The sequence below is a fragment of the Balearica regulorum genome, chromosome 21 (genome assembly GCF_011004875.1).
Source record: "Balearica regulorum gibbericeps isolate bBalReg1 chromosome 21, bBalReg1.pri, whole genome shotgun sequence".
In the NCBI taxonomy this organism is placed as follows: domain Eukaryota; kingdom Metazoa; phylum Chordata; class Aves; order Gruiformes; family Gruidae; genus Balearica; species Balearica regulorum.
In genome coordinates, this window is record NC_046204.1 from 245,592 (window position 1) to 271,517 (window position 25,926).

Genomic DNA, 25,926 nt, shown 5'->3' on the forward strand with positions numbered 1-25,926 from the left:
ACAAAGTGTTTTAGAAAACACCTTTCTTTGCAACTGCTTGCTAGAGATTTTTTTGGCAAGCAGGAGGAATACAGGGAAAGAGGCCCAAATTTGTTGCATTTCTAAACAGTTCTGTAAATCTAGTAAGCTTTTTCAAGCAGATTCTAAATGCTGGTTTTGTCATTTGGTAAGTCTTGCTTTTACTTTTAGCATTTGCCAATGCCAGAATGCTCCTGGTTCAAAGTTGTGTCAGTTATTAATAGTAGTTACGCTAACACACTTTTAAACTCTTATGATGGCTTGGAGAAAGCACGTGGCCACGAATGTGTGATCATTCCTATTTCAGAAGGAAAAACAAGGCAGTTCTGAAACACAGTTAACATCTTCAGTGGAAATAAGTTACTTTTTTCTGTTGTCGCATCCTTGCCAAGAACCATGGACAAATTCCCCAGCAGTCACAACAAAGCGCCTATGGACACAGACAGGACTGCACCGCTGCAGAAATTCAAGTACTGTGCAGTGTGACATAAGCCAGAGGGAGCCCACTGACGATGGATCCCCCTTGCTGCTTCTTTTTATTTCCTGTCTATAAACACCCAAGACCTAAACCCATCTCCCAGAGACACACAGCAGCAGCGACCATGCTGCTGAAGAGAGAGGAAATTGACTACAGGCAAAGGGAAGGGACTTGCCTGCAGACTTCAGTGATGCAAATGAGTAGGGTCTCACTCTTCAAAGCAAAACAGCAGACACTGAGAAAAAGGAAGGCAATGAGCTGAATGCAAGAAAGATTGCTGGAATCATCGGCAATTTAAGCCCTGGAGAGTCTGGGTTACCCGGGAGCTGGAGACTTAACTGAGCATGGTTGAAGTGCATGGCACATCCCGGACGTTGGTGGGAAACCCAGCCAGTCATGACACATTCTCTGGGCCTGTGTGTGCGAGTTGGCTGTAAGAGCCTCCGGCAGGTTGACCTCAGAGCCTCCACAGATGGAAACAGGCACGTGGCTTCCCCAGGGATGGCCTGGATCTCAAGCAGATCTGAGACAACATGGAAGTTCTGAGCCTCTGCCTGCTTCAGTGGGACATGCTGCCCAACAAACATAACAAAACCAACATGCCCTGCTGAGAGCAAGAAGCCATTTGTGCTTCTACATGAACAACTGTGGCTGTTTCAAGTGCATTTGGAATTGGTCTGTAAACTCTAAAGCCCTCTTTCTTGTCCACACATGTTACCTCCCACTGAACCTGCAGGTAACGTGTCCTTCTACAACATGAGCCACACTGACCTCCTGCAAACTGCAGCTCTGAAATCCTACAAAAAGGACGAAGTCCGTTTCTAAATTCAAGTTTATCACATGCCTCTCTGCCTCTCAGAGCTCTCCTTGTTCAAACGTCACTGGGCTGAACTAGACATGCTTCAAAATGCATCAGGTCTAACCAGCTCCTGAGTAGATGAAATGCATGTGTGGTGAGAATGGAGGGAGCAGAGTCAGAAACATCTGAATTCACTTTAGTCTAGGCAAAGTTCCAGTCTGCAACCTAATCATATCTGGGATCCTTTTTGAAAAATCAAAACAAACGCTCTGCATGTAGCAGAGTGGCGATGTGATGGTGGTAGCTGCCGCACATGAGCACTTTGGCAAGCCTGCGCAGGTTCCCACACTGGCAGGAGATGATTCATCTTCATGTTTGTGTCTGTACTCCCAGCTTACTGAGGTATGTGTGGAGTGGCTGACGTGAACTAACTTGTCTGCTGCTCTGTTGGCATATTCCACCTATCCACATGAAAAAGAACCCCTATTTGATGAGAGTTTACCAAATGATCCTGTGACCAAACTAAAGGCATTTCCAGCGTACACTACACGTTGTTGCATTTTGCACTTTCCCATCTACCATGAATGCTGTGTGCAGCGCTTACAAGCTGTAGCTGTGAGTCAGTAAGCTGTTTTTCAGACTTCCTCAAGTCCAGCTTTTAAAATCACATGCGCTGCTTTGCTCAAAGTTTCCTTATTCTGTGTCCGCCCAACACAACCTGGGTTGCTTTACCATATCAGCGATGAATATGAACATGATTCTCTTTCAGTAATAGTCCTAAGTTAAGAGATTTCATTTTTGTCAGTATATCTTGGAAGTAGCTGGACTTTGTTATTCGATTAAAAGATCTGTAGTAAGCTGATTCTGTTATCCTTTACATTGCATTCGCTGCTGACACAAATGAATACTGTTGCATTGCTCTAATGAAGGGCAGATACCAAAAGATAGTGTCATACCTGTGGCGGCAGCGTCGTAAAAACCGCATAATCTTGCGAGCAGCTTGATCCTGCTTCTTGGTAAGAAGACTGCTTCTAAACAGAAAAAAACCCCAACACTGAAGCATAGGCAAAACCAAGGAGAATAATACTAAATGCAAGAATAACTATCCTATGAACCACTGTCCTTTTCCCACTGGCCTTTGTCTGTAAATTACAGCACAGCCCTGATGAGTGTAAAAACAACATGTAAAGATCCTGGTAGCATCTAGCATCCCAACAGCTCACCTGAGTTTCTGTTGTACAATGGTGGCTGCCCGGCGGTTTTGCCTCCTCTTCCCACATTCTTTGTAGCTGCGATAGTACTGCTGGATCAGCATCGCGGCTCGTCGGCTCTGCTGGAATTTTTTCTGCTCATAGTAACTTCGGAATTTGCTCTGGATAAGAATGGCAGCTTGCGTCATCTTTTTATAAAGTGCATACTACAAGAGAAACAAAGAGAAGCTGAGGCATTCCAATAAAACCAGCAAGAAGCAGGTTCCTACGGTGAAAGACTCTTGTGCCACTAAGACATGATGAGAAGCAAATGAGTATCTACTCGCTGACTGGGAACCGTAAGAGAAAAGGGTGACAGCAAACTGGAACTACTGTGAGATTAGGTGCAGAACCCAGTCTGCATCGAGAAAGCAACTACCTGTTTTGCTGCCTCTGGAATGGTATGACAGGATTGGTTTTATTTAATACCGAGCTAACAGAGGCTCTACATGTACATGCCAGTGACCAGATCCAGCTGTCCTACACTTACGAACAACTTTGGAACATCTGGAGCTGATCCTGAGTTGTGTTTACACTGCTTCATATTTGTACTGCAGTGGGTCCGTGTCGGAGATAAACCAACTGACTACACTTAGAGGAATGCTTTGTTTCCCTTGCATACAGAAATCTCATTACAATGAACAGGGTGCACATTTCTATGCAGCCATCGTTTGTAAAGACTCATAACAGCAGCAGCAAAATATGCCAGCTAAGCGACTATAAGGATAAAGCAGTGTGAATGACTATTCCAAAATGCTCACAAATTAACTAAAACCAAAATACACCTTTTTATGTCTTCCTTTAAAAGTATCTTTTCAACAAATTACTTTAAGAACCAAATTTGCTGTTCACAAGTGTATTCCACTTTCCTAAGACACTTAACTTTCAAACAGTTCATTTCTTGTTTCTGTGCCATAGCACAATACTGCAAAAGTTTTGATTGCTCAGATATCCATTTAAAACCAAGCATTTCAAGTGGAATAACACAAGATTATAACTTAAATCAAGCCCAAACAAAACCCAAAACCCACCACAGTTAATAAAGTCCAATACTGAGCCTAAATCATAGGCAAAACTAAATCTCATTAGAAGTCTGTAATAAGCATCCACTGAATTTGCAAATTTGCACGAGCAGTCACACACATCCAAAATTCCCTCTAGCACTGTATTATTTCTAGCCTCATGATTCCAAATAAAGCAGGCGCAAACTCTTAAAAAGAAAATTTGCTTTATTCTACATCCTTTTCCTTTTAAAGCACGCAAGTAGATAGCTGCTGTCCTGTTTTTCGGCTAGGATAGCGTTAATTTTCACAAGAAGCTGGGAGAGCACACAGCCAGGACAGGTTTAACAGAAATCATATGCATTCAGGCATGTTTTTAAAAGTCCTTTTTAAGATATAGATGTAGAATAACGTATAGAAGTTGCACTTACACTTCTGAACACTATGACAGAGGTTTTCAGTGTTTACTGATCTTATTTTGAAAGTTTTAATACTTTCAAAACTTATGTGTCTGGATATTTTCAAAACTTATGTGTCTGGATATTTTATCAGCTATGACTTCTGCTCACTTTATCAGACAGATGAGACACAGAAATAGCAGCCACTGCCCTGTGTAGGGTAATGTCCTAATGTATTTCAGTGGAGTTTTCCTGTCTGTTGGGAAAAAATCCAAAAAGCAAACAGACACCAGCCCCCCCCAAACATCAGCCCAAAGCAAAAACCCCTCCAATATCATCACAGACCACCATTTACCAAATTTCACTTTTTGGAATTGAAGCAGTCATTAGGTGCAGTTATATTTTGCCATTATTAATTCCCATCTTTTTTGTTTGTTTGTTTTGTTTTCTTTTTAACATTTTTAGTGAAATGGATCAGACTGAGGTTTTAAATTAGCTATTTTAAACAAGTCCGCTTACAGGTTGGTCATGGTTTTCCTTCCAATTTTTAGCCCAGATGGGACTTCTGTGGCTGAGTTACAAACCCCTGAATAGAAGGGTTCAAACAGGAAACCGTGATGTGAGCTATGACTGTTCAAATCTAGTCATAAGGCAGTGCTGATCTCAGCAATACAGTAACATAATAGAGCAAATAGCAGTCACTGGATCGGCTAGAACCCAGTAAGTTTGCATCCAACTCTAAGACCCACTTAACTGATTAGCTGCTCCCTCTCCTCCTCTTTTTCCCTCCAGCTGGGAAGAGGATAAACGGAGAAGTCACCTAACCTCCACGAAGTGGTAAGCCTTGGCTAGTACAGTGATCCTGGAAAGCTCAGCCCACTTGCGCTGATAGAACAGTACTTTGACTGACAGAAAACCACGGTGCAGGAGGAAACTGTGGATGGAAAATTACCCTGAGGACATGTTCTCTCCAGGAAGAGCATACTCTGCCTTCTGGGTAGCTCTGAGAGAAGCTCAGCTGATTCTAGTATGATGACAGCAAGATGTTGCACAGTTGGGAAATCCATCTTTACAGTAGAAAATTATGGGCCATGCACAATTTAGACTGGCATCAACAGTCACGGCTCCGGTATAAGCAGCAATGTACATAAGATGGTGGTCTTAGGAATTCAGGGCACAGGTATTTCAAAGATGAATGCTCAAAATACTTTAGCAGGCAGGCAGCATGCAGAGGACATTGGCTGCGTGGGTGGGATAAATGTTCTCCTGCACTCCCCAAATGCCAAGGCAAGATCACCGAGTGATGGCTAATCAGCAGCAAAGGAAAGCCTGTCCTCCAGAAACTGGCTTCAAAACCTTCCCCACGCCTCAGCCCATTGCTGCTTGTATAACTACCTGTAGAAGCAGTAGACACTTTTTTTTTTTTTTTCCTCAGTTGTACTACTAGGTTGATATGCTGTGGCATGGCAGCCCCTATGTATCTCCCGTAAGGTTTGGTTTGTCAGTGATTTCTCAACTGCAGGCATTTATTAGTGGATACTACTAAAATGTTTCTTGAAATGCCAGGTTCTCCTGGTTTATATTCAATGTTAAAGTTAGTGACCCACAGGGAATTGTTTCCAAAATAGTGTTTGTGTTTGTATTACCTTCAAGGCTATCCAAGTAAGCTTAGGGAGAAACAGAAAAATACAGTTAATGTTAGTTCTGCAAATAAAGAATGAAAAAAACCAACCTCAAAACCAAAAACCAAACCATCTTCTTTCAAAAAGAAGTGATTCCAGGATGCAAGACAAAGCAGTTCTTGAAAGGAATTAAGCTTCTCTATTACAGGAAGCATCACTCCAGAATGACAGGCATGTGACAGGTTGAATGTGAATCATGATGCAGTCACCTAACACTAGAAAGGCTCCCCAAATAAATGGTTTTGAAGGTTGTAAAAGAGCACAGGCATCTTGCCTTTCACTTTATGTAACATGCCACCAGGCATCAGACAGCTTAAGCCTAGCAGGGAAAAAAAGAGGGACATGGGCTCTAGCCACCCCCCCAAAAAAACCCCCAACCAACCAAAAGGGAAGAAGTATCTTCTTTTTCTGGGGTTGAGAACTCAGCCTAAAAGCACGTCTCCAGCTAGAGTCTGGAGAACAGTCTCAGTCCTGGAACAACTTGCATCAAGCTAAAACACGTGACTTCCCATAGTTTAAACATTTAGTATGTGCAAAACAAAACAACCTATTTTCCATCTGCGCCTTTAGCAAAGGCAACCAACTTCAATTTCACAATGAAATTTGGCAAGCAACTAGTCATGCATAAAGGCCAGTATGCAATGCATCACTGCCATCTATCTCACAGCAAAAATGCAGTTATCATCACAAACAAAATCCTTTCAAGGATTCGCTCAAAAATTAAGACTCAGGACATGAATCTTCTTCCCTTTTCAGTTCTGCCTGAGCAGGATACTTCATTACTGCATGCTGAAGAGCATACAAGAGGAATAGTGGGTAACACCCATTACAAAGGGCTGTGTTCACAACACTTACGTTGTTTCACAAAATTTCACTTCCTTGATTACCTGTTTGTATTTTCGGTAGCAACGCTGAATAACAGCAGCAGCCACCTCTTGCTGTTCCCGGACCGGACGACCCTATGTGGAGAAGGAAAGAAGCAGTAAGTACTCAGAGTGCGCCAAAACACAGGACAGATGACATTAAGTGGCTCACAGCAGTTTGCAGGGCACCTACTTCTAAATCTCTCCTGTCAGTGCTACCTGGTCTGATTCGGGTCTAGGCATTTCCTGGAGATATCTCTACTGTCAATTCACATAAGGGACAAACCATCAAAATTGATCTTTACACCAAGCGGGCAACTAATCAGAACATCTGGGGCATATTTTAAGGATACGCTTTGTGAGTGCCATTCCAGCACAGAGGGCATGCTATGGCATGGCATGCTCTCTCCAGTAAGGTAGTTGCTGGGTAAACATCAACAAGCAAATACTATGAGCATTGAATAGGTTATGACAGAAACTTATTTTTGTCCCAGGAGTGGGCATTACCCACATTTTGTTTTGTAACAGATTATACTCTCTCACACCTAACAAGGAAGACATTGGACGTTTTGACCACATACCTTATATTTCCTGAACACTGTCTGGACGAGTTTGGCAGCTTCATAGAGTTCTCTCTGCTCATGATCAGACAGAGTTAACTGTGCAAACTCATTTTCTACCTTCTCGCTGGTGGATGCACTCAGAAATTCAGACCAATCCGCTGCCGAGGGAAGGCTGGGTTTCTCAAAAGCTATTTCACTGATTGGTGAGCCTGCAGGGCTCAAGCTGGTGTTCGAAGAAGGGGTGAGGGGTTCACTATACAGACTTCTGAAATACCAATCACAGTAGGAATTATTGGCTCACAAAGCACCTGGGCTGGCATCACAGATAAGGACTACAACATTTCTGAGTTCAAGGCAGAAGCTCATGCTCCCCTCCCTCTCTCCAAGCAACATCCCACATTCCTGAGCCTGCCTGTACCGCATTGCGCAGACTTGGCACTGGAAGAGAAGTCACCAGTCAGACCTCGTGGCCAGTTTCCCCTCCTGCTGCATGCACTCCCATTCTGCCATGAATTTGTAGCTGTGCTGGCAGCAGTACATTTGACCATGAGAGTGTGGGTGGGCTTGGAACACCAGCATTGAATCCTACTGAGAAATAGCATCTGCCAGCTAAAGAATCAGTGCATGCTACTCAGCATCCAGACTGCTCAAAAACCCAGAGGGACTTCACAGCTCTCACTGACCTTATCTGTGCAGCACTTGGCAGATGATCGACATCAGCAAGGTAACTGGCCAGCCAGCTCATTGTGGTGCTCATGGCAGCACTGTCTGTTCTCTCCACCAGTGGTGACTCCATTGGCACAAAATTCTCCCGCTTGATCCTGTCAGGCGTAGCTTCAATAATGTGCTCTGCAAGTGTCATCATGTTCACCTGGGATGGGGAGAGGAGAGGAAACTTTTGCTGCCTGGTAACAGGAACCTTGTGCTTGCATGTTACAGTCCAGCTTTAGACAGACTGCCCCATTTCCCCCAAACTTGTGGTAGCTGGAACCTACCGCTTGTGTCAGCATTGGAGAGAAATTCATTAACCAAAGCTCATTTGCTTTTCTGTCTCTTCTGACAAAGCACTGCAGGGTTTCATATTCCCCAGACCTCTTTTTCACTGAGCCTATCGGGAGCCTACAAGATCTGGTAAAAGGTTTATGTCATTGGACCTTTGCTATATGCTACTGACAGCCATCACTACTATCTTGTTTCCAAAGGAAAAGCGATCTTGCCAGTCTTTCACCAAGACGTGCAGTACAGCATGACAGAACAATAAAGGTACATTGAGAGAATTTAAATCCATTGGGACCACAGCTTTGTCAGGAACCCTCCTGAACCACATATCCCCCCCACCCATGAAGGTTCACAGGAATTTTTAATACAGGGAACAGAAAACAGTTCTTGTTTTGCAAAGATCTGCTTCATCTGTGTTACACCAGCAGATGAGAATATTTAGAGATGCCAAGGCAGTGCACATAGGCTGTGCTCCCATTACTTGTTTCACTCAGAAGACCAAACACAGTATCTTTCCCCCGGTGACAACTCCTCATCTGTCTGTTCTGCTTCTATGGTGTTTTTATTTCCTCTATTCCATACTTGGTGGGATTTTTCCTTCCCCAAAGCCACTGTCTCTCCCCTTCTCCCTTATTCTCTTATTTCCCTGCCCTTTAAAGTGCAGCAGCTTGGCCTGCAACCACAGCACTGCCTCTCTCAAGTCACCTTGTCTTCGTAGGGACTGCTTCCCAGTTCCCAAAGGACCATGGAGCCACCTTAGTCTCATTTTCTGGTGTGACCAGGAGGCTCTGCTTTTTCCTTTTTCCTTGCAAAACTGCAAACAGTTCTGTACACTGTGGAAGCATACACCAGTGCATGACCCTAAACGCTAACCATTACCCTTTGTGTCCAGGTTGAAAGGATACTCTCTGAAACCAGAAGAAAGTATACATTGACCGTATAGCCACCTCCTTTCACAAAATACAATTCAGAGCCTCTAAAAGCCTTCGCAAAAGTTTCTCATGGCTAGGCTCCTCTGTGCAGCCACCAGGTTCTCTGAGACTGCTGATCTTGGTGCTACGGGTATGTTTACCTGCAAGTCATCCATGTGGTGTAAGCAGTCCTCATCCCCGGCGTTGTCCCTGTAGGACAAGAGCTCTGCATCCACCATCTCCCTGTCAGCCATCATCAGCACATTCATCTGCTCTCGCTGGCGTAGCCGATGGGCTACAGTGTCCTTCCCCAGTGCAGCACCCTTCTGGCTCCCCGCCACTTGCACAGCAGACACACCAATATAAATGTCTTTTGGGTTCCATTTGATGCCTGCTTGGCTGCCAGAGCCTCGGTACCCAGTAACTTCTGGGATGTGCTGGGAGAGCTCCCGGCCGTAGTCCCTTATCCCTTCACTGGGGCTGATTGTCTCAGTGGCGGATTGCTTGGAGCTGGAGTTCTGCTTCCTGATGCTTGGCTGTTCCAGGCTCAGCGCAGTGGAAAGCAGCTTGTCTTGCCGGGCTTGAAAATATTCAGGGCTCAGCTTATGTTTTTTGGGTGCAGGGTAATCTTTCTGAGTCTCACTACTGTAGTAACTGGAAGGTTCTGATCTTGGTCGTCTCAGCTCTGGAAACAAACAGATCAATGGTCAAAACGAAACATGCAACCCATGATCGCTCTAGAAACTACAACAGTTCCTGCCACAGAGCTGCAGGTGGAAGTTTGTGCCATGCTCTATGACACCCAACAGTATGTGGAAAGGGAGTAACTATCACTCAGGGAGGATATTACCTCAACCACTCTTAAGATACACGTCTTTCTAAGGCAGGCATTCACTCCTCGATACTTACACAAGTGCACAGAGCATGTGACAGACAGCCCGCAAGAAAAGAATTAAGCATGGACAGCAGGGAGACAGGTGGCATCTGCCACCCAGGTGAGCTCCTTGCTCTCAGATTTTCACATGTCAAATGTCAGCAAAGCAGTGCATGCCCTCAAACATTTTACCTGTGTTTGTACTGGAAATCACAGTGACTCCCTTCTGAGGCTCCTGAGAGGCAATAAGCTCACTGTGCCACTGGGACACCCAATTCTCTGTGTTGGAGTCTGTGCTTGAGGGGCACTGAATCCTGGGGTTTTGCCCAAGCTGAGTTTGCTCATCTCGCTGTAGCTGCTCCAAGCACTCCGCCAACTTCACGTGTCCCCGAGATCGGGCAATGGCCAGTGGCAGTCTCCCAAGGGAGTCAGGAATAGAGATGGCTCGGCGGTCCCACTTGTACAGCACAACGGCTGCATCCATGTGGCCTAGGGCGCACGCCCACATCTATAAAAGAAAAGACAATTGACTCATTGGGTGACCTGCTGCCTTCTTCCTTTCTTGCTAACAACACAGTGGAGTCTGGTCCCCAGCTCACGGAAAAACAACTCGGGCTAGATTTTGGGTAAAACACAAACCAAAACCACCTTTTCTGTCCCCTTTCCTCACGTTACTCGATGACAAGGGTTTCTTTTCTGTGTGGACTCTGTCAACAAAATGCCAGGAAGCTGATAGTGTCATGTCTTACCATTTACACAGCAAAGACACACAAGAAACATCTACTCCTCAGTGTGAAACACATTAGGAAAATAACACATCAGGAAGAACTCCAGAGGGTCCTCAGACTCTCTCAGAAGTTTCAGTCTCTGCCCTTACCAGAGGAGTGCAGGAGAAATGATCCACATTCAAAGGGTCAACTTCCAGCTCCAGATCGATGCTGTCTGCATGTTTGGTGCTGCAGAGGAAACAGTAGAACAAATGATGCTCTGCAGCCACATTAAGATCATCACCTAAACGCACAGCTTTACCCAGTGCACCATACCACAAAGAAGTGGCCACACATATGCCCACAACACACATATTTACTACAGATGGTGCCCCTACCAGAGACTTTAAGAGCATGATACATCCAGTGACTGGACTCGCTCTCTCAAGAGACAAGTCCCGTCGGATCAGGGGACAGGGTTCAGGGACTTGGCTGTTTGTAAGGGACAACTAGAAATCTGGACCAAGTAGATTTTACATATGCTTCTGCCATGCCTGTATTGACACCCAAGAGTCCAACGGGCTGGGTCTTACCGCCATTTGATGAGGGTCTGGATCAGTGTAGCATAGCCCTGGGCAGCAGCTAGGTGGAGCAGTGTCATTCCTCGGAAAGTCTTTGAATGGATCAAGTGTTTGGACTTTGCCCAGCAAGCACGACTCATCATCTTCTCGCATACCACCACCACGCGGCTCTCAAAGCAGCTGCCCAGTGTCCCAGTCCCAGAAACGCACTGAAACACCACACACATCCCAGTTTAACCACTGAGGGGAGCTGCAACCTGCCCTGAGCAGGCAGCCTTCCACTTCTAGAAGTACTAAGACAGTGGCAAATGCGAGTGAAAGCCAACTGCTGTTAAAAACATCCACAAACCAGACTTGTTGTTTAGGAAAAACTAAAATATTTTCCAATCCCCCCAAAACCAAACTCTGGCAAGAAAGCATAAAGCTAGACACAGTGGGGTTCATACCTGCACTTGCGTTCCTCCGTTCCCACTCCCATTGCTCCCGCCTCCTACTCCTTGTTTGTGCTGCTGTGAGCCTGTCATTTCAGCCATTCTCCTCTCCATCTGCTCAAGTCGCTCCAATATTGACATCCTGAACTGGTTATCTAGGTTGGAGAAAGCCAGAATAAGGATATTTCCATGGAAAGAAACCTCAGGTTTTGGCAGCCTACTGCAGGAAGCCACAAAGAACTATCCTGGAAGTCACACAGGAGATCTGCTCTGCTTGGCAATGCACAGGGACACTTGCCCTGCAGCATCCTAGCTCTTCAGGTTCCTGCAGCATCCCTTTGACTGCAAGTCCAGAGAACTTCCTTCAAGAAAACAGACAGAAAAATGAAAAGCGCAGGCAGAAGACAGATCCTTTCCCTTGTGATTCTAGCTGTATCCGCACAATAAGGGACTAGGCTAATGCAACTTCTTTGAAAACACAAGTAAGCCCTAAGCAAATATAACCATTCAGACAGCATTTCAGAAGGATCATATCTGTCAAAATACTCTCCATATTAGAGTCATTTCCCCTACTTTATAAGAATCCTGAATTCAGCTTGGCTTAACTCCTGAAACCATGCAAATAATGGTACCTGGAGGAAGACAACTCCCCCACTTCCTTCTGTGCTTAGAAAAAGGAACCTTTAAAAAGGCACTTGCTCCTTTTCTGACAGGCTCCCTTTCTTGGAAAACAGCTTCAGCCAAGTGCCAGAAACAGAACTACCCAGAAATCAGAGAGTATGGGCACTGATAATCCAGTACCATCATTCTGAAAAGCAGTACAACTCTTGAGCTCTCTGCAGAAGTCTAAAGTTATACTACTCATTGAGCCAGTGCAGCTCAAGCGGTGGCAAACACAGAGGGCTCCTTCTGCCTTCTGACCCACATGAGAGAAGCTTCATGCAGCTCATGTGAAGCTGGGTAGGATAATTTTGTGCGTAGGGAACATTTCATGAATCTTGCTATCATGCTAGCAGTGCATATAGTAAACTGCGGGGAAAAAACAACTCTTATCCTGTTTGCTTTCATGCATCCATGGTGATGATATAGTGGTGCAGAGCACTGATAACCCCAGAACAAAGCCCACCGACAGTAAGAGGAATCTGCATCAAAATGAACGAGCTCTGATCAGGTTTTAAAAGTCTTCTCCGAGTGACCTGGTTACATGCAGAGTCGTCCCTGGAAGGTTGCAGAAGCACTTGCGTACTACACTCTGCAGGGCACAACTCTCACTAGAGGGTATTAGAGAGATACGGATCTCTCTGCTGTACTGCACTGAAGACCATATTGCAGACCATAGATAAGAGGCAGCTCAGGGCTGCTGGCTAAAGACATCCCCCTCTCCTGAAGAGGCTGCTGCGGTCTGACAGCAGACAAGAGCTCTGCTCCCTTCTGGCCAGCTCCAGTGGGTTGTAAAGCAGCATCCCACCCTGGCTGCTCAAGAGCTGGGGACAACAGAGTGCAGCCAGCTCCCTCCCAACCTCATTTCAGAGGTGAGCTCACTACAGTCTTTTCTCGCCTAGTCCAAAACACTATTACTTATTAGTAGTGCCTTATTAATAATTCGGTTGTCCTGTTAACTGCAAAGCCTCTGGGAAAATGACTGAGAGTTACATGAGGAAATATAACACAGATGCAGTCTGAGGGCCCCATCTCTGAACTGCGGTCAGCACACAGCAGCAACACCAGTCTGTTTTCCCAGCAAGTCTTTGTTCTGGGACTGCTGCAGTGTGCTGCAGTGCAGTCCATGCTGCTGTCTCCTCCTTCCCCATTGCCAGGCAGAGCACGTACGCTGTAGAGACTGACAGAGACCTGGCACGGCTGAGCCATCCCCTCCCACCGCAGGCCTGTGCCAAACAGAGCTGCTACAACTCGGGCACCAGGAAAAGGGGCCACATCTGCCACACAGGCAACGGCTCCAGCGGCACGTATAATGCCACTCTCTGTAGTTGGGTGGCCAGCACCCACATTTTATTAAAACTAAGAGTAGCAACACGCACTGGGTATCATATCTGAGCCTTCAACCTCGTATAGGCAAAGGTAACATCTTTTTTAAAAGAAGAAGAAATTTGGCTTGAACTGGTGTTACAGAACAACAAGCCCAGAGCTGCAAGATACCAGGGATTTGCTCCTACTCATTTAGCTGTCAAAAGAGAAGAATTATTCTGTATAGTCAGAAACAGCAGAAAACTATTCCATTCCAAATGATGCAGAAGTACACTATGCAGATTACTATCCCCCCCCCCCCCCCCCCGCCTTTTCTTTTGCAAGCTGAAACCATTGTGGAAGAGAAATGGAGGGCCCCATGTTCATGTCCATTTCCCAGGCTCTTCTCTCTAGGCTCTGTGATCTCTAATGAGTGAAGCCTCCACCTTTCTTGATACCAAGCTAATGACACCGAGCACTTCCTGGCACTTTTCATCAGAGGACTGAAGTTACTAAAGGGACATCTGTCACCACCACTGTCCCCAGATGGGAACACTAAAACAAAGAAAGAAAAGCAGGGAACTTTTCTTAGGAATTTGAAATAGCATCTAGTGTTCCCATGTATTCCTATTAATGCTCCTGGGAAGTATTTAGGGCAGGACTACCTGATTTAGGTAGCAGAGGGTATCTGTTTGACTTAACAAGAGCCTGAAGGACAGACATTATAAACTCACTGCAGTCTTAAGCCTGTAACCTTCAGCATTTTACTAAGACAATGGTGCTTTTCATAGATGATTGTAAACTGCTGCTCAGTCTACAGGCAGATCAGAAATATGCCACTATTAGTAAAATGGGAAGTGGAAACAAACATTCTGGAGCGCCAGCAGAGCGTGAAAGGAGCCCTTTCCATGCCTAGCAGAGACTGCCGGCATTTACCCAGCAGCAGGGTGCACCCTTGGATTAGAAAGTTCCAGGCAGCAAGTAAGGTAAGTGGGGCGGTAGTGCATGGAAAGTATCTCTGTGCTGCCTGTTTTCCAGGCAATTAAACCTGCTACCTAAGCAGCTAGAACAAAGCCACAACTGATGCCAATTTCAAAATTATTTATGTATAGTGTTTCCATAACAAATTCCATGGTATCAACTACACCAAGGTATCCCCTTCAAAAGCGATTGGTCACTTGAAGTGCATGCACTGCACTAGTCTACAAAAAAAAAAAAAGAAAATAAAAATAACGGGAGGGAGTGAGAGAGAACTGGAAGGGGAAGACAGCAACTAGCTATGCTGCAAGAGTTGGTACATTCTTAACAAAACAAGGGCACCTTAGCACAGAGGAACGGCCAAAGGGAACGACACCTTCCTCCGAGGTTCCCCCGGGGCTCAGCAGTGAGATGAAAGGCTCCTCTTCTCCCACACACGCCAGATCAATGGCGTTTGGATCCAGCCAGCACAGTTCATGCGCTGCTAATAAGCCAACAGACGCCTTGCCCTGGCTGCAGCGAGAACAGCCCACGGCACTGTTTGTGTGGAAGATCACCCGGTCATTCAACCCCCTAAACAGCACACTTCCTTCCTTCCTAGCTTGGAGCAGGGCCAGGGAACCTGCTTGCTTTCAGTTAGGCTCCCAAAAGCAAACCACATACAAATATCGATTTCTACACACTCTCTTCTTGGTGGATTCTTGCAGCATCTCTCAGGATCATTTTAAAAATCAACGTCCACAGGTAGGAGAACTTCCAAACTATTTTACCAGGCTATAGTAGTCCTACCCTGTTAAAATTAAGTTACAAAGAATAAAGATGATCTTGTACATTGAAAACTTAGATTTTGCAGAGGCCTAATTAAAGGGTAAGTCTTTAAAAGACCTCCTAGGAATCAATATTCTGTAAGTCCCAAGTTTACCAGTTTGTATTGAAACATTATCACGTCTGTATTCTCAGTAACAGGACTTGGCCAGCTTCATCCCTAAGGGCAACAGCATAACGTTGAAAATAAACATACAACTTATGCCACAGGAACTGGCATGAAAACATGATCTTTCCTTTATATAGTCCTGGGCTCAACAGGGTCAAAACCAAAGTCAGCTTTAAGTACCACATGCGTTGTATGCGATACACCTGGTCTATCTGTAAAACTGATGTATCTGAGTACATGTTAGCAGCCTATATAGAAGGATGACTGCTACAGCTGTGTAAAACTTAGAGGAACTGGACAGAAAAACCCCCTCGCATTTTGGGAAGCAAAGGCTTGCTTTTTTGTGTGTGTGTGTTATGTACTGAACATAACTGAGGTCTGAAACAAGATCCTCCAGTTCAACAATAAAGGTATCAGACAGCACCGCAACACATTCTTTAAACAAAGCACTGTGCTTTGTCGCAAAAGAAGAACATGTTTTGTGGTAAAGAAAACATGACACAACCTGACCCAGTCCTGCTCTCTAACGCATTTTCCTGTGAAAACTCCAATTGCCAAAAGAGCAGTCAGCAAAGCCCAAAAACCACAAACAAGATCAAAATGAAGCACAAACAACAAAAAAAAAGCTGAAGTTATGCAAGTTACCTTGCAGTAATTAAAGAGATGGGCCATAAGAGCCACAGAGCTGAATGTTACAGATATCACTCTGAGAAGTTCAAGACCCTTTATCCATTATTATTTCTTATTTTGCTAGTGACGCTCTCAGAATTCTGTCTTGCTCACCTCAGGGGTCTGTGTAGAGCCATCTGCCTAGCAGGCAATGAAGTTACAGGAGTACAGGTTCCATGTTCTTGTCTTTCACATTCAACAGAGAATCTCACAACAAGTATCTATCTTGCAGTGCACTGAAGACAAGAGCTCAACAGCATAGAAATCAAGTTGTCAAAATAAGCTTTTCTCCTGATACGTTATACAGGAAATCTAAACAGCTCCAGCCCAGCACAAGGAGATGTCTTGCACTGGAAGCACTCTTGCTCTTTCCAAAGGCTGCAAAGATGCACATGGATACAAACATATCCACATATTTAAAGTGTTACCCAAGGACTCCGCTTTTGATGATCAAATTTCAGATTTTTGTGTGAGCCAAAAAATGAGACTTGCAAATTTTTCCATTTCTTGAATTTTTCCATTACACATTACTCTGAAGAAATGTTACAATATTCCTAAAGAAACCACCAAATAAGGCTTCTGAAGCTGTTCTTCAAGGCCACCTCCATGAAGGTGATGAAAACGACTGCATTTTCATATCTGAGACACCTCAAATTCACAGAAAAACATTATGAACATTGTATCTTTTTGGAAATTATTATTTTTCAAATTTAACAAGAAGAATGTAATATCAAAACCACTTCTCGCCATTATTCCTTCGCATAACAGGAAGAGGTGGTGGCTTTAGGCCCTAAGGGTCTATTTTGTGAACAGACCAAGCCCCGGCAAGGTAGGACAGCCTGGTCTCACGGGCCTTCTCCACCAGCAGCCGCTTTCATCTGACGGGAGCTCTGAAGCTTTTGGGATCCAATGGAACCACACGCATCCGCTCGCTCATGCTTCACCCCTCTCACCCTGCACTTTCTGTGAAACTCTGCAAGCCCCAAGTGCACCCCTGGGTCGTGTCTTAATTTAGAGATCTGTCCCATCACACACAAAGCCATCTTCGCTTCTGTTGTGCTCAGCCCTTCGCAGGGGAGTGAGAAGCTATCCCATGGACTCAAAACCAAGCTTAGGAAACACAGCAAAACTATTCACGGTGGTATTTATTTGCAGGGTACAGGTGTCCTGAGAAAACCAGTTGTGCCAATGTCCCATCAGGGCTGGGCCGCTCCACAGCACCAGGGAGCCTGACTGTCTCGGCATGGAGGGACTGGAAAGAGCTGCTTGGCCAGATTTTGATCTGTACTAAGAAATTGGTTTGAATCTCATACTCATTTCCCTAAAACATGAACCATCATTTGAGTGCAGAACAAGCTGCTTTTTAATTTGTCCTCAGAAAGAGCCGACTACTGATTACAGTAACGATAGCAAGTTATGGACAAAACATTTCTAGAGATGCAAAGCTATTCTGGTACAAGTCTTTTAAGGATGCACGGTTATTTACATCAGTTAGCATTTTACAGAGCTATAGTGTGCACACTTGCACAGTTACGCCCAATACACAAGCTTTCACCTGAGCCTGCAGAAGCACCTGCCTTGTGAAGCCTGCTGACAGCTTGTGGCAGCTCCTGATTGCAGGTACCCTATATTAAAAGGGTAGCTAAAACACAGCACTTGCAAACATTGCACAAGTTTTTTCCATGCAAGGAGGCAACAGGGCTGCTAGCAGAAACGCTTGTGATTATACACTGAGTGGGACAGCTCCTGCAGCACTACCCAGACACTCCACCACTCCCTCATTCAGCCACGCTGTCCTGCCAGCAGGAGACAAGACGCTCCAGACTTTAATAAGAATAAGGCTGGAGACAACACCCTAAATGGTATAGAAAAACAAGGACCAAATCTGGGGGAAACGCCTGTGCTGCAGAGCTTAGTTGCAAGTGCAATTCTTCACCTGCCCCCCTGCGACAGCCCATTCCTCTGCATGGCCCTCCCCATCTTCTAACCTCACGACCTCTTCCAAAGACACTGTATTATTTCTGTTTTTGAGCTATGCCCGATGAGCGGGCATTGGCTCAAACCATTGTCTCCTGCTCGCGCTTTATTACAAAACGTAGCGAAGCCACATGTTAGCAGACATCGAGTCTCAGATCTTGCACCTTCTTTGTGCTGGACCCAAAACACCGCTATGGTCCAGGTACGGAGCTAAGGGGATACCAACACAGAGCAGTGAGTCACAAGGCCTCCTTTGCTTGACAAGCCAATTTTAAGAAATTAGCAGAGCACGCTGCTTTTCTAATCTCTGCACATTGCTTTACTGGACAAGTAAAGATCCAAAAGGATCTCCTCTTTCATTCTCTTGCCAAGCAAGGTCCAGTCACCAAGAAACTGTCCGTGCCACTCATGACATGGCAGCACAGCCAGAACTACTACAGAGAAAATATTGCTTTGCACTGATGAAAAATAAATCAGCAATTCTCAGCAGCAAGCACTGTCTATACCACTTGCTCTTTTTTACGCTCTCACCTGGAGGTCTGAGTTTTTTTGCCATGCTGCACAACCTAAACGACAGACAGTATTTGACTGGAAGGACTAAAGGATGAGGGTGCATGATCTCCCGCGCATTCCACTGGGGCAGCATCTGCCTGGGATGTAATTTTTTCCCCACAGACTTCTAACCACTGAACTAATGGTGCTGTGCAAGATCTGCATTTGCACGTGTTCCCAAGTACTGTGCTTAAATACTCAGGAGGTAAGAAGCCACTCTGAGGGCACTGGCTTCTCAGTATGTGCAGTTTGTTCAATGGCGGTTTCTGTGTTACAGCACTCACTGTATGAACACACGCAGATTGAATTTAACATGTGTGATAGCTGATCACTGTAAAAAAACCCCAACACCCAGTGCAAAGACATTGTTCTGTTTTGCAGAGCAAGTCAGACACATCATATTCTCTCATCCAATACAAGCTGTGGGTGGGGATGGAAGCAGTCTAAGGACACATCACTTCTCTGAGTGCCAGTGCTCTGTTCCTATTTTACAAATCATCTGTCACTTGCCTATAAAATCGTGCTCAATTCTTCAATACTGTAAAAATCCTGAACACCTTCCATGTTGCAGTATCAATTCGATCTGGTTTAGTACTGATTTCCAAGGCATCATCATTGCAGGAACATGTATTTCTGAAATGAAACTGCAGTACCATCCTCAATGCATCTTATAAAAAGCTCTGTTTAGCAATAAGCTATTACAGGTCATGATTTCTACCAGCAAATGAAAGCTTTTACAATTTTTACTTAATATTCTAAGACAAACGCCTATCTGTGCTGGTGAAGCAGGTCACTTCCAGGCCATTTGATTAGTGAGAAATGCCACAACTACTGAGGCATAAGACGAGGAAAATGCTGTATTTACACTCTGAGTCTAAGCAACAGCTGAAGAAAGTCCGTGCTTTCCCAGAAGACATAAACACTGCTGGGCATGGGCAGGAATAATGAAGTAATCCAGACCTGCATGTACAGGCATTGTCATTGATTTTAAGCCATTAATCCACCTACCAGGGCAAGACTTCTTACCGGCAACGCTTTTCCCATAGTTCTTCCAATGCTGTAGGACTTCAGCTATTACTCCCATGCCATCTGGGACCACTCTGTTCCTTTCCATCAACGCCAGCAGCCAGTGCTCCCTCAAAAGATGGTACTTCCCCCTACTTTTCTTTATCATGCTATTACTAGAGAAGAGGAGAAGGGGGGTGGCTCAGGCTGACTTTTCCCCCCCCAAGTGGCAGTCTTCATACCAACAGCAACAAAGCACTTGCTGCCCTTATTTCATGTGTCCCGTCCCCGCCCCGGCTTCTCTTCCCCAGACCTTAGGGATGGCAAGATTTTCACGCTCTCCAGGAACAGCTATTTCAGCAAAGCAGGGAAGGTTTTAGAGATGTCACGTGGACTTGATGTATTTTATAGGTAGGGTAGACCGTTAAAGATGTCGCCTCTTGTGCTATTTAGTAATTTGTATAAAAACAGTTGGCTGCCTAAGGTCACTCTCTGCATCTCAGATCAGAAACTGGCTGCGCTTTCCAATAGGTGCCAACACTAAGAAAGATGTGGGTTTGGAAGTATGCAAAGAGCAACAGCCTAGGAGTACATGCTGCCCTGCTGCTCACCTGCACAGTACTACCCGCTGCTCATGGAGACTCCCTCCTCCAAGGGTTACGTGCTAAAGGAGCAATAAACAGGAAGCAAGCACCTCACAGGGCACTCTGCAGTATTCTGTGCTACAGTACTGTAAGTACAGTAAAAATTCTGATCTAAGTTTCCTCTCATAAAAAAATGCAAGCTCAAGAAACAAAATATTCACCCAGGAATCACCAGACTGATGAGCAGAATCATATAAAGTGGTCTCTATTTGCTACAAAATTAGATAAACAGGAACTGCTGCAAGCTACAAAACCGTGAAACACTAAAATAGGTCAGCAAAAGAGATCGAGATCTCCTTCACTGGAAGCTTTCAAAAAGTCAGACATCAGTCACGTTTACCCCATCTCTAAACTGGGAGTGGCCTACAGAGTCTTCTGAATTCCCCTTCCTAGTCCTACTCTTTTTGATGAGGCACCCTGCAAAACAAGTTTTGCAATAACCTGGCACGGAGCAGGCATGTGCTTCAAGCATTCCTGAACTCCCCAGGGAAGGTCTGGGCTACTGAGCTCATCCTACACCGTACCAACTCAGAACACGAGATTGTGAGCTGGAGGGGTTAAGATATACTCTGTCTTTCTGCATGCGTGATGCTACAATAAAAGCACTGTCACAACTCTGAGCCTGCATTATAACATCGCTCTGGAAGGGCTAGGGACCAACGAGGGAGGGCGAGTGGATGGAAACGCAACTGCGTCCCACAGCTGGGGGCACAGGGAGAAAAGTGGCAAGAACAGCTTAAAAAGGCACGCGTTCACGTTGTAAGTACAGCAGAGTGACGGACGGCACAGAAGCATGCAGATTTAAACACAAACAAATGCTGCACAACACATCATCCTGCAATACTTACTGGAAGCAGTACTTTGTCACATCTGCACATCCACCTGCAAAGGGTGGGGGTCCCGGACCCTTCTGTAGTACCTCTACCTGCTTCCAGGTAAATAAACCGACATCTGGCACCAGAGGACTGACCTGGGAGTCTACAAAGGCATCAGTGGAGGCTCCAGCCAGCATCTGGTGCAGACCCCGCAGCAGGGGCGGACAGAGCAGGCTCCCCCGCGGACCTGGCTGTCGTCTTTCGCATTCTCGCAGCCAGCTGGAGCTCCTCCGTCTTACCGCAGCGCTGGCAGGAGTCTCAGCTGTGCCCTCTCCGCACCTCTGCCACCGCGGTGCACGGGCTAGCGCTCGCTGGCATATTTCGGAAAGAGGAGAGTCCTGCCGTCTGCAGCAGCAGATGATGCCGAGCGACGTTCAGCGACCGGGGGCATGGCGCTGCACACGACTGCCCGAATGCTGGCGCCGAGGGGCAGCGTGGCAGGACCGAAGGGCTCCGCTCCGCAGCGGGCTCCGGGGCCGCCGGGCGGCACGGTCCAGCATAGGGAGATGTGCGCGTCTTTCCGCGCCGAGATGGGCCACACCTCTCCCCGCCACGGGCAAACGACTGCCGTACCTCGCCCGCACCGGGGCGGAACACCGCCTCAGAGCTCCGGTCGGCCCACGGACGGACCCGCGGCTGCCGCCCGCCCTGCCAGCACGCCGTGCGTTGGAGCCGGTAGACGAGCCCGCCACAAGAGCCGCGGGAGCGGGCGGCGGGTCTGTCGAGGTGCTGGCCCCGGTTACACCGGGCGCGCCCAAGGGCCCATCGCCGCGCCCGACAGCCTCTCGCACCCGCGGGTACCGGAGGTACCGGCTCGGGGCGCCCGGAGCAGGGCCGGGGGAGGGGGGTCGACGACAGACGGGACAGCCCCGAGACGACGCCGCCGCCGCCGGGCGCCTCGGCTCAGGCTGCCTCGGCGGGGAGCGGGGGCGCCGGGTCTCGCCGCCGCCCTCAGCCCACGCCGGGGCTGCCCGGCGCCGCCATAGCGGGATACCAGCCCCGTCCGACGGCCTCCCCGCGCCGCGCTCAGCGGCGGCCTGGTACGGCCGCGGGCGGCGGGAGGCGGCTGAGGCAGCCGCCGCCTTCCATTGTCTGTGTCGGTGCGGCCGGGCGGGCGGCCCTGCCCCGCTCCGCTCCCCGCCGTCCCGCTGCCGGCGGCCGCCGGGCCCCGCCCCGGGCGGTGACGTCACCGGCCCCCATTGGCGGCCGCCGCCGTGTTTACAGCGCGCGCCGCGGCGGCGTCTCCCGCACGCGCCGTGCCCGGCGGCCGCGGCCTCTCGTCTGCGGTGCACGCGGCGGCTGGCAGGCTCCCCGCTGCACGGCCCCGCGCCCCGCTGCACGGCCCCGCTCCCCGCTGCACGGCCCCGCTCCTGGCCCCGCTCCCCGGCCCCGCTCCCCGCTCCCGGCAGGGAGGGCGACTGCAGGTGTCTCCTGAGCCTCTCCGGAAAACCGGCATTTGCGAGAGCGATTTAGGGCCGGGACGCGAAATACCTGCATCACCTTCAAGCATCCCAGGCTCTTACGTGCAGTTCTCTGCATCTCCCTGCACACAAAATAATTACGCTTCTACCGATTGCCCTACTACGGCAAATCTGCAGAGTGTTAAAACCCAACATAAAATCCCAGAGAATGTATGTGCAGTTACTGGATCCACAAAGGAACTGCAGCCTCCGTTAGCACAGACTCACCTAAGCAGTGGAGCATGTTTAGTCGACAGCCTGAGAATAAACACAGACTTTCCAGAGGAACCACATGCCTGACCACGAAGTCAGGCTGGCTCAGAGGACAACATCCAGAACAGGAAATGAAATACTCCCCATCTCAGTTCAGTCACGTTATAGCCAAAAGAGAAAAGGATAGTCTGGGAAATGCAGTCAAAGCAACGGAAGACAGGCTTCCTGAAACAACTGTAGGCAAGCAGCCTGTCCTTAATGATCTGTGTGAAAGGGAAAAAAACCCCAAACGAATCTCAGCAGGAATATAAACAAACCAGCCAAAGCCTCCACACTGACTAGGCATCAGTAAAGAGGAGAAGAGGATGAATAGAAACATTCCAAGTTTACAGTTTAGTTCCCAATAAGGACCAAGGTATCCATGTCCCATGCCCACACTCATGCATCCCCACAGCCCCGTTCATCCCTCTTCCTGAAGAGAACCCAAATATATAATCTTTTAGGGTAAAATCCAAGATGTAAAGTTAAACACACAGTCACCTCTACCCTGATGGAGAGAGGAGTGATGTGTTTATGGATACGGACTTTTTTCTACCGAAAGTCTCTTATGGCTGCAAAACAACATTTCTGAGGACCTCACCGTTACTGAGCACACCTCTCCTACAAGACTGTGTTGTCTGCATCTCATCACATCTGCATGCCAGAAAGGGCATCTGGTTCCAGTAAACAGACACCCGCCGTGGATTTTGGTGATGAACATCTACCATCTTGCACACCTACCACCACACTACAGCGATGACGTACCTGTCAAACTGCAATGCCACAGGTAGCACGCACACACTGTACTGTCACAGATAACTTGAATGCATGTGATCCCATTCACCTCCTACATGCCAAAATGAGAGTCTGCGTGCCACAGGTATGGCCATGTCACACTAACACAAGTGAGCCACCAACCCCCCCAGTCTTTTTTACATTTTCCAGCTGGGAAAGACAGCCAAATCTTAAATTGAGAATCCAACAGAGGCTGAAAGGCTGCCTATTACACTCTCTTGCATCAGTACCATTTACATTCAGTCATACCCTTGTCCATCTCATACGCACTTGACACATCAGTTCACATCCTGCCTGCCCGTATGTTTAAGTTCTGGTTGGGATCCCTACGGCAGCACTTACTCTTTTCTGCAGATGCACAAGCGTAATGCCAAGGAGTGCCCGTACCACTGCCTGTGGAATTTCTGGTCATGTCCCATGCCAAGGAAACATCTCTACAGACACTTTTTGAAAGCAGCAAAGGCTTCAGTGGAGGGCAAACATGCGTGCTTTCTGCTGGAAATCTGTCCTAGAAAGACTTTCTAACTTGTTACGCATCTGTCACTAGAAGATCCCTGTCCTTCAGTTCAGAAGGGGTGTCATCCGCTTTTGGGTCTTCTTACTTAAGAGAACCTCTCTACAGACAATGAACAAAAAGTGAGGTCAAATGGCTACAGAAGCTCACGATGGCTTCTGAAAACTGTCAGTTTTATACAGAAAAAAAGAAGAGGCTGCAAAGTTTTTCAGAGGAGATTGGGATCACATGGGAATGCTTGCTTTATGAGAAGAATTAATTAACTAAAAAAAAAATTGCAAGAATATCAGCAGCTGGTGTCCGTCCACTGTCTACTTGTAAAAGATCTAACTCATTTGTGGGGTAAAATAAGGAAAACTCAGAATAAAACAAGGGTGGCTGTGTATAGTTTGGAAAAGGGTGCGCTATCCTTTATAGTACAGCATAACCACTGAAAAAGGAAGAAGCCCTTCAGAGGATGGCCACCCACCGGGCTGCCCCTTAAAGCTCCTTCTCTGCACGTTCCGGCACTTGGCTTGATTCAGTCCTATAAACAAGAGGCACAGAGGGATACAGTCTCACAACACTTTGCAGTTGTTTGCAGTACTGCTCCCTGATCCCAATGGCCAATGCTTGCTCTGGGCTCAAAAAGGTGGGATTTTATCCTTGCCCCAAGCTCACTACTTCCAAGAGTAGCCATTACTATAAACTGGGGAATTTTTTAATGAAATGTTTTTCTCTGGGAAACACAATTCCCATGGTTTAACTCAAACCACCCTCTTGTTCATCATATCTCCCCTAGACCCTGAGTCCTACAGGCACTGGTTAAATACTCCCTGAATAATCATAAGAATCACCTGCCTTTAAAATAACTTAGACCAAAAGTTGCTATAAAAGTGCTTATAAGAAGGAAGCGCAATACGTTATACCACTTTTGCTCTCTGCTAGTGCAGTAGTCAGGTGGAAGCAGATCCCACTGCAACACTGCACAGGGATGCTGCATGGATCTTAAGACATTCTTCTGTGATAGGAGGTACAGCAATGTCCTGCAGCGAGTAGCGATTCTGCTCTGAGCCTGCACCAAGAGCTGCTCAGCACGTAAAAAAGTTTGTGCTCACTTTTTCCTACTGGTCACTGTGGAACTCTGGCTTTGCATGCTTGGTTTCAGATGCTTCTTTGCTAGCCCATCTTTGCTGAAATCTGGAAACATCTACAGGAGTGATTCCAAGTGTGCCTACTATCTTAGCATTAACTGGGAGCCATCCATACCTGAGAGGCATAAAATTATGTATTTTATTTATTGGTTTTGTTTACACCATATATCCTTTCATGATTGAGCTACTACTGTCTGCCCTTTCATGTCTGGTGCTGCACTACAGCCTGTGTAGCACAGCCTACTACTGCATACAACAACTATGCAAGTCCCATAACTGGACACTAAATTCTCAAGAGGAGCTTGCAGAGAAATTGAAGCCACTATGCTGTGAGCTGGGCATGGTCAGGCAGCTAAAGACTTGCATCCTTAAGAAAGAAACAGAGGCTAAAGATTTTCAGGTTTCTGCAGAACTGAAAGATTAATTTTTGTCTTAATGTAACTGAAAATACACAGTTCACACATAGGATGCCTTTGTCTTTATTTTAAAGAGCTTTGTGGAAGACAGTTGTTTATCTGAACTTATGTAAGATGCAAATTGCTTATCCTTTTTCTACGCTGTGTATGGGGTATGGTTGACTGTTACCCCTGGCCTCTCTCACAGTGGTGATACTAGCTG

The 25,926-nt window shown here is 46.7% G+C and overlaps 1 protein-coding gene across 13 annotated transcripts in view; it reads right to left on the reverse strand.

Moving 5' to 3' along the window:
* The window catches only part of CAMTA1 (calmodulin binding transcription activator 1), a 298,061-nt gene that overhangs the window by 15,247 nt on the left and 256,888 nt on the right, over window positions 1-25,926 (reverse strand). For 5 of the 13 annotated variants that reach the window (XR_012838575.1, XM_075773311.1, XM_075773312.1 and 2 more), the window contains 11 exons: window positions 11,571-11,710; window positions 11,137-11,333; window positions 10,714-10,792; window positions 10,029-10,344; window positions 9,124-9,647; window positions 7,736-7,923; window positions 7,071-7,317; window positions 6,514-6,585; window positions 5,591-5,611; window positions 2,519-2,712; window positions 2,252-2,326 (listed from right to left, as the gene is read on the reverse strand). Coding sequence is in view for 12 of the 13 variants with exons in the window: in XM_075773311.1 (XP_075629426.1) it covers window positions 2,252-2,326; window positions 2,519-2,712; window positions 5,591-5,611; window positions 6,514-6,585; window positions 7,071-7,317; window positions 7,736-7,923; window positions 9,124-9,647; window positions 10,029-10,344; window positions 10,714-10,792; window positions 11,137-11,333; window positions 11,571-11,710 (2,053 nt within the window). In the remaining variant the exon portion in view is untranslated. Of the gene's footprint in view, window positions 1-2,251; window positions 2,327-2,518; window positions 2,713-5,590; window positions 5,612-6,513; window positions 6,586-7,070; window positions 7,318-7,735; window positions 7,924-9,123; window positions 9,648-10,028; window positions 10,345-10,713; window positions 10,793-11,136; window positions 11,334-11,570; window positions 11,711-11,853; window positions 12,402-21,127; window positions 22,379-25,926 lie in introns of those variants that run through there. The other 8 variants (XM_075773313.1, XM_075773314.1, XM_075773316.1 and 5 more) reach the window with 5 other exon arrangements.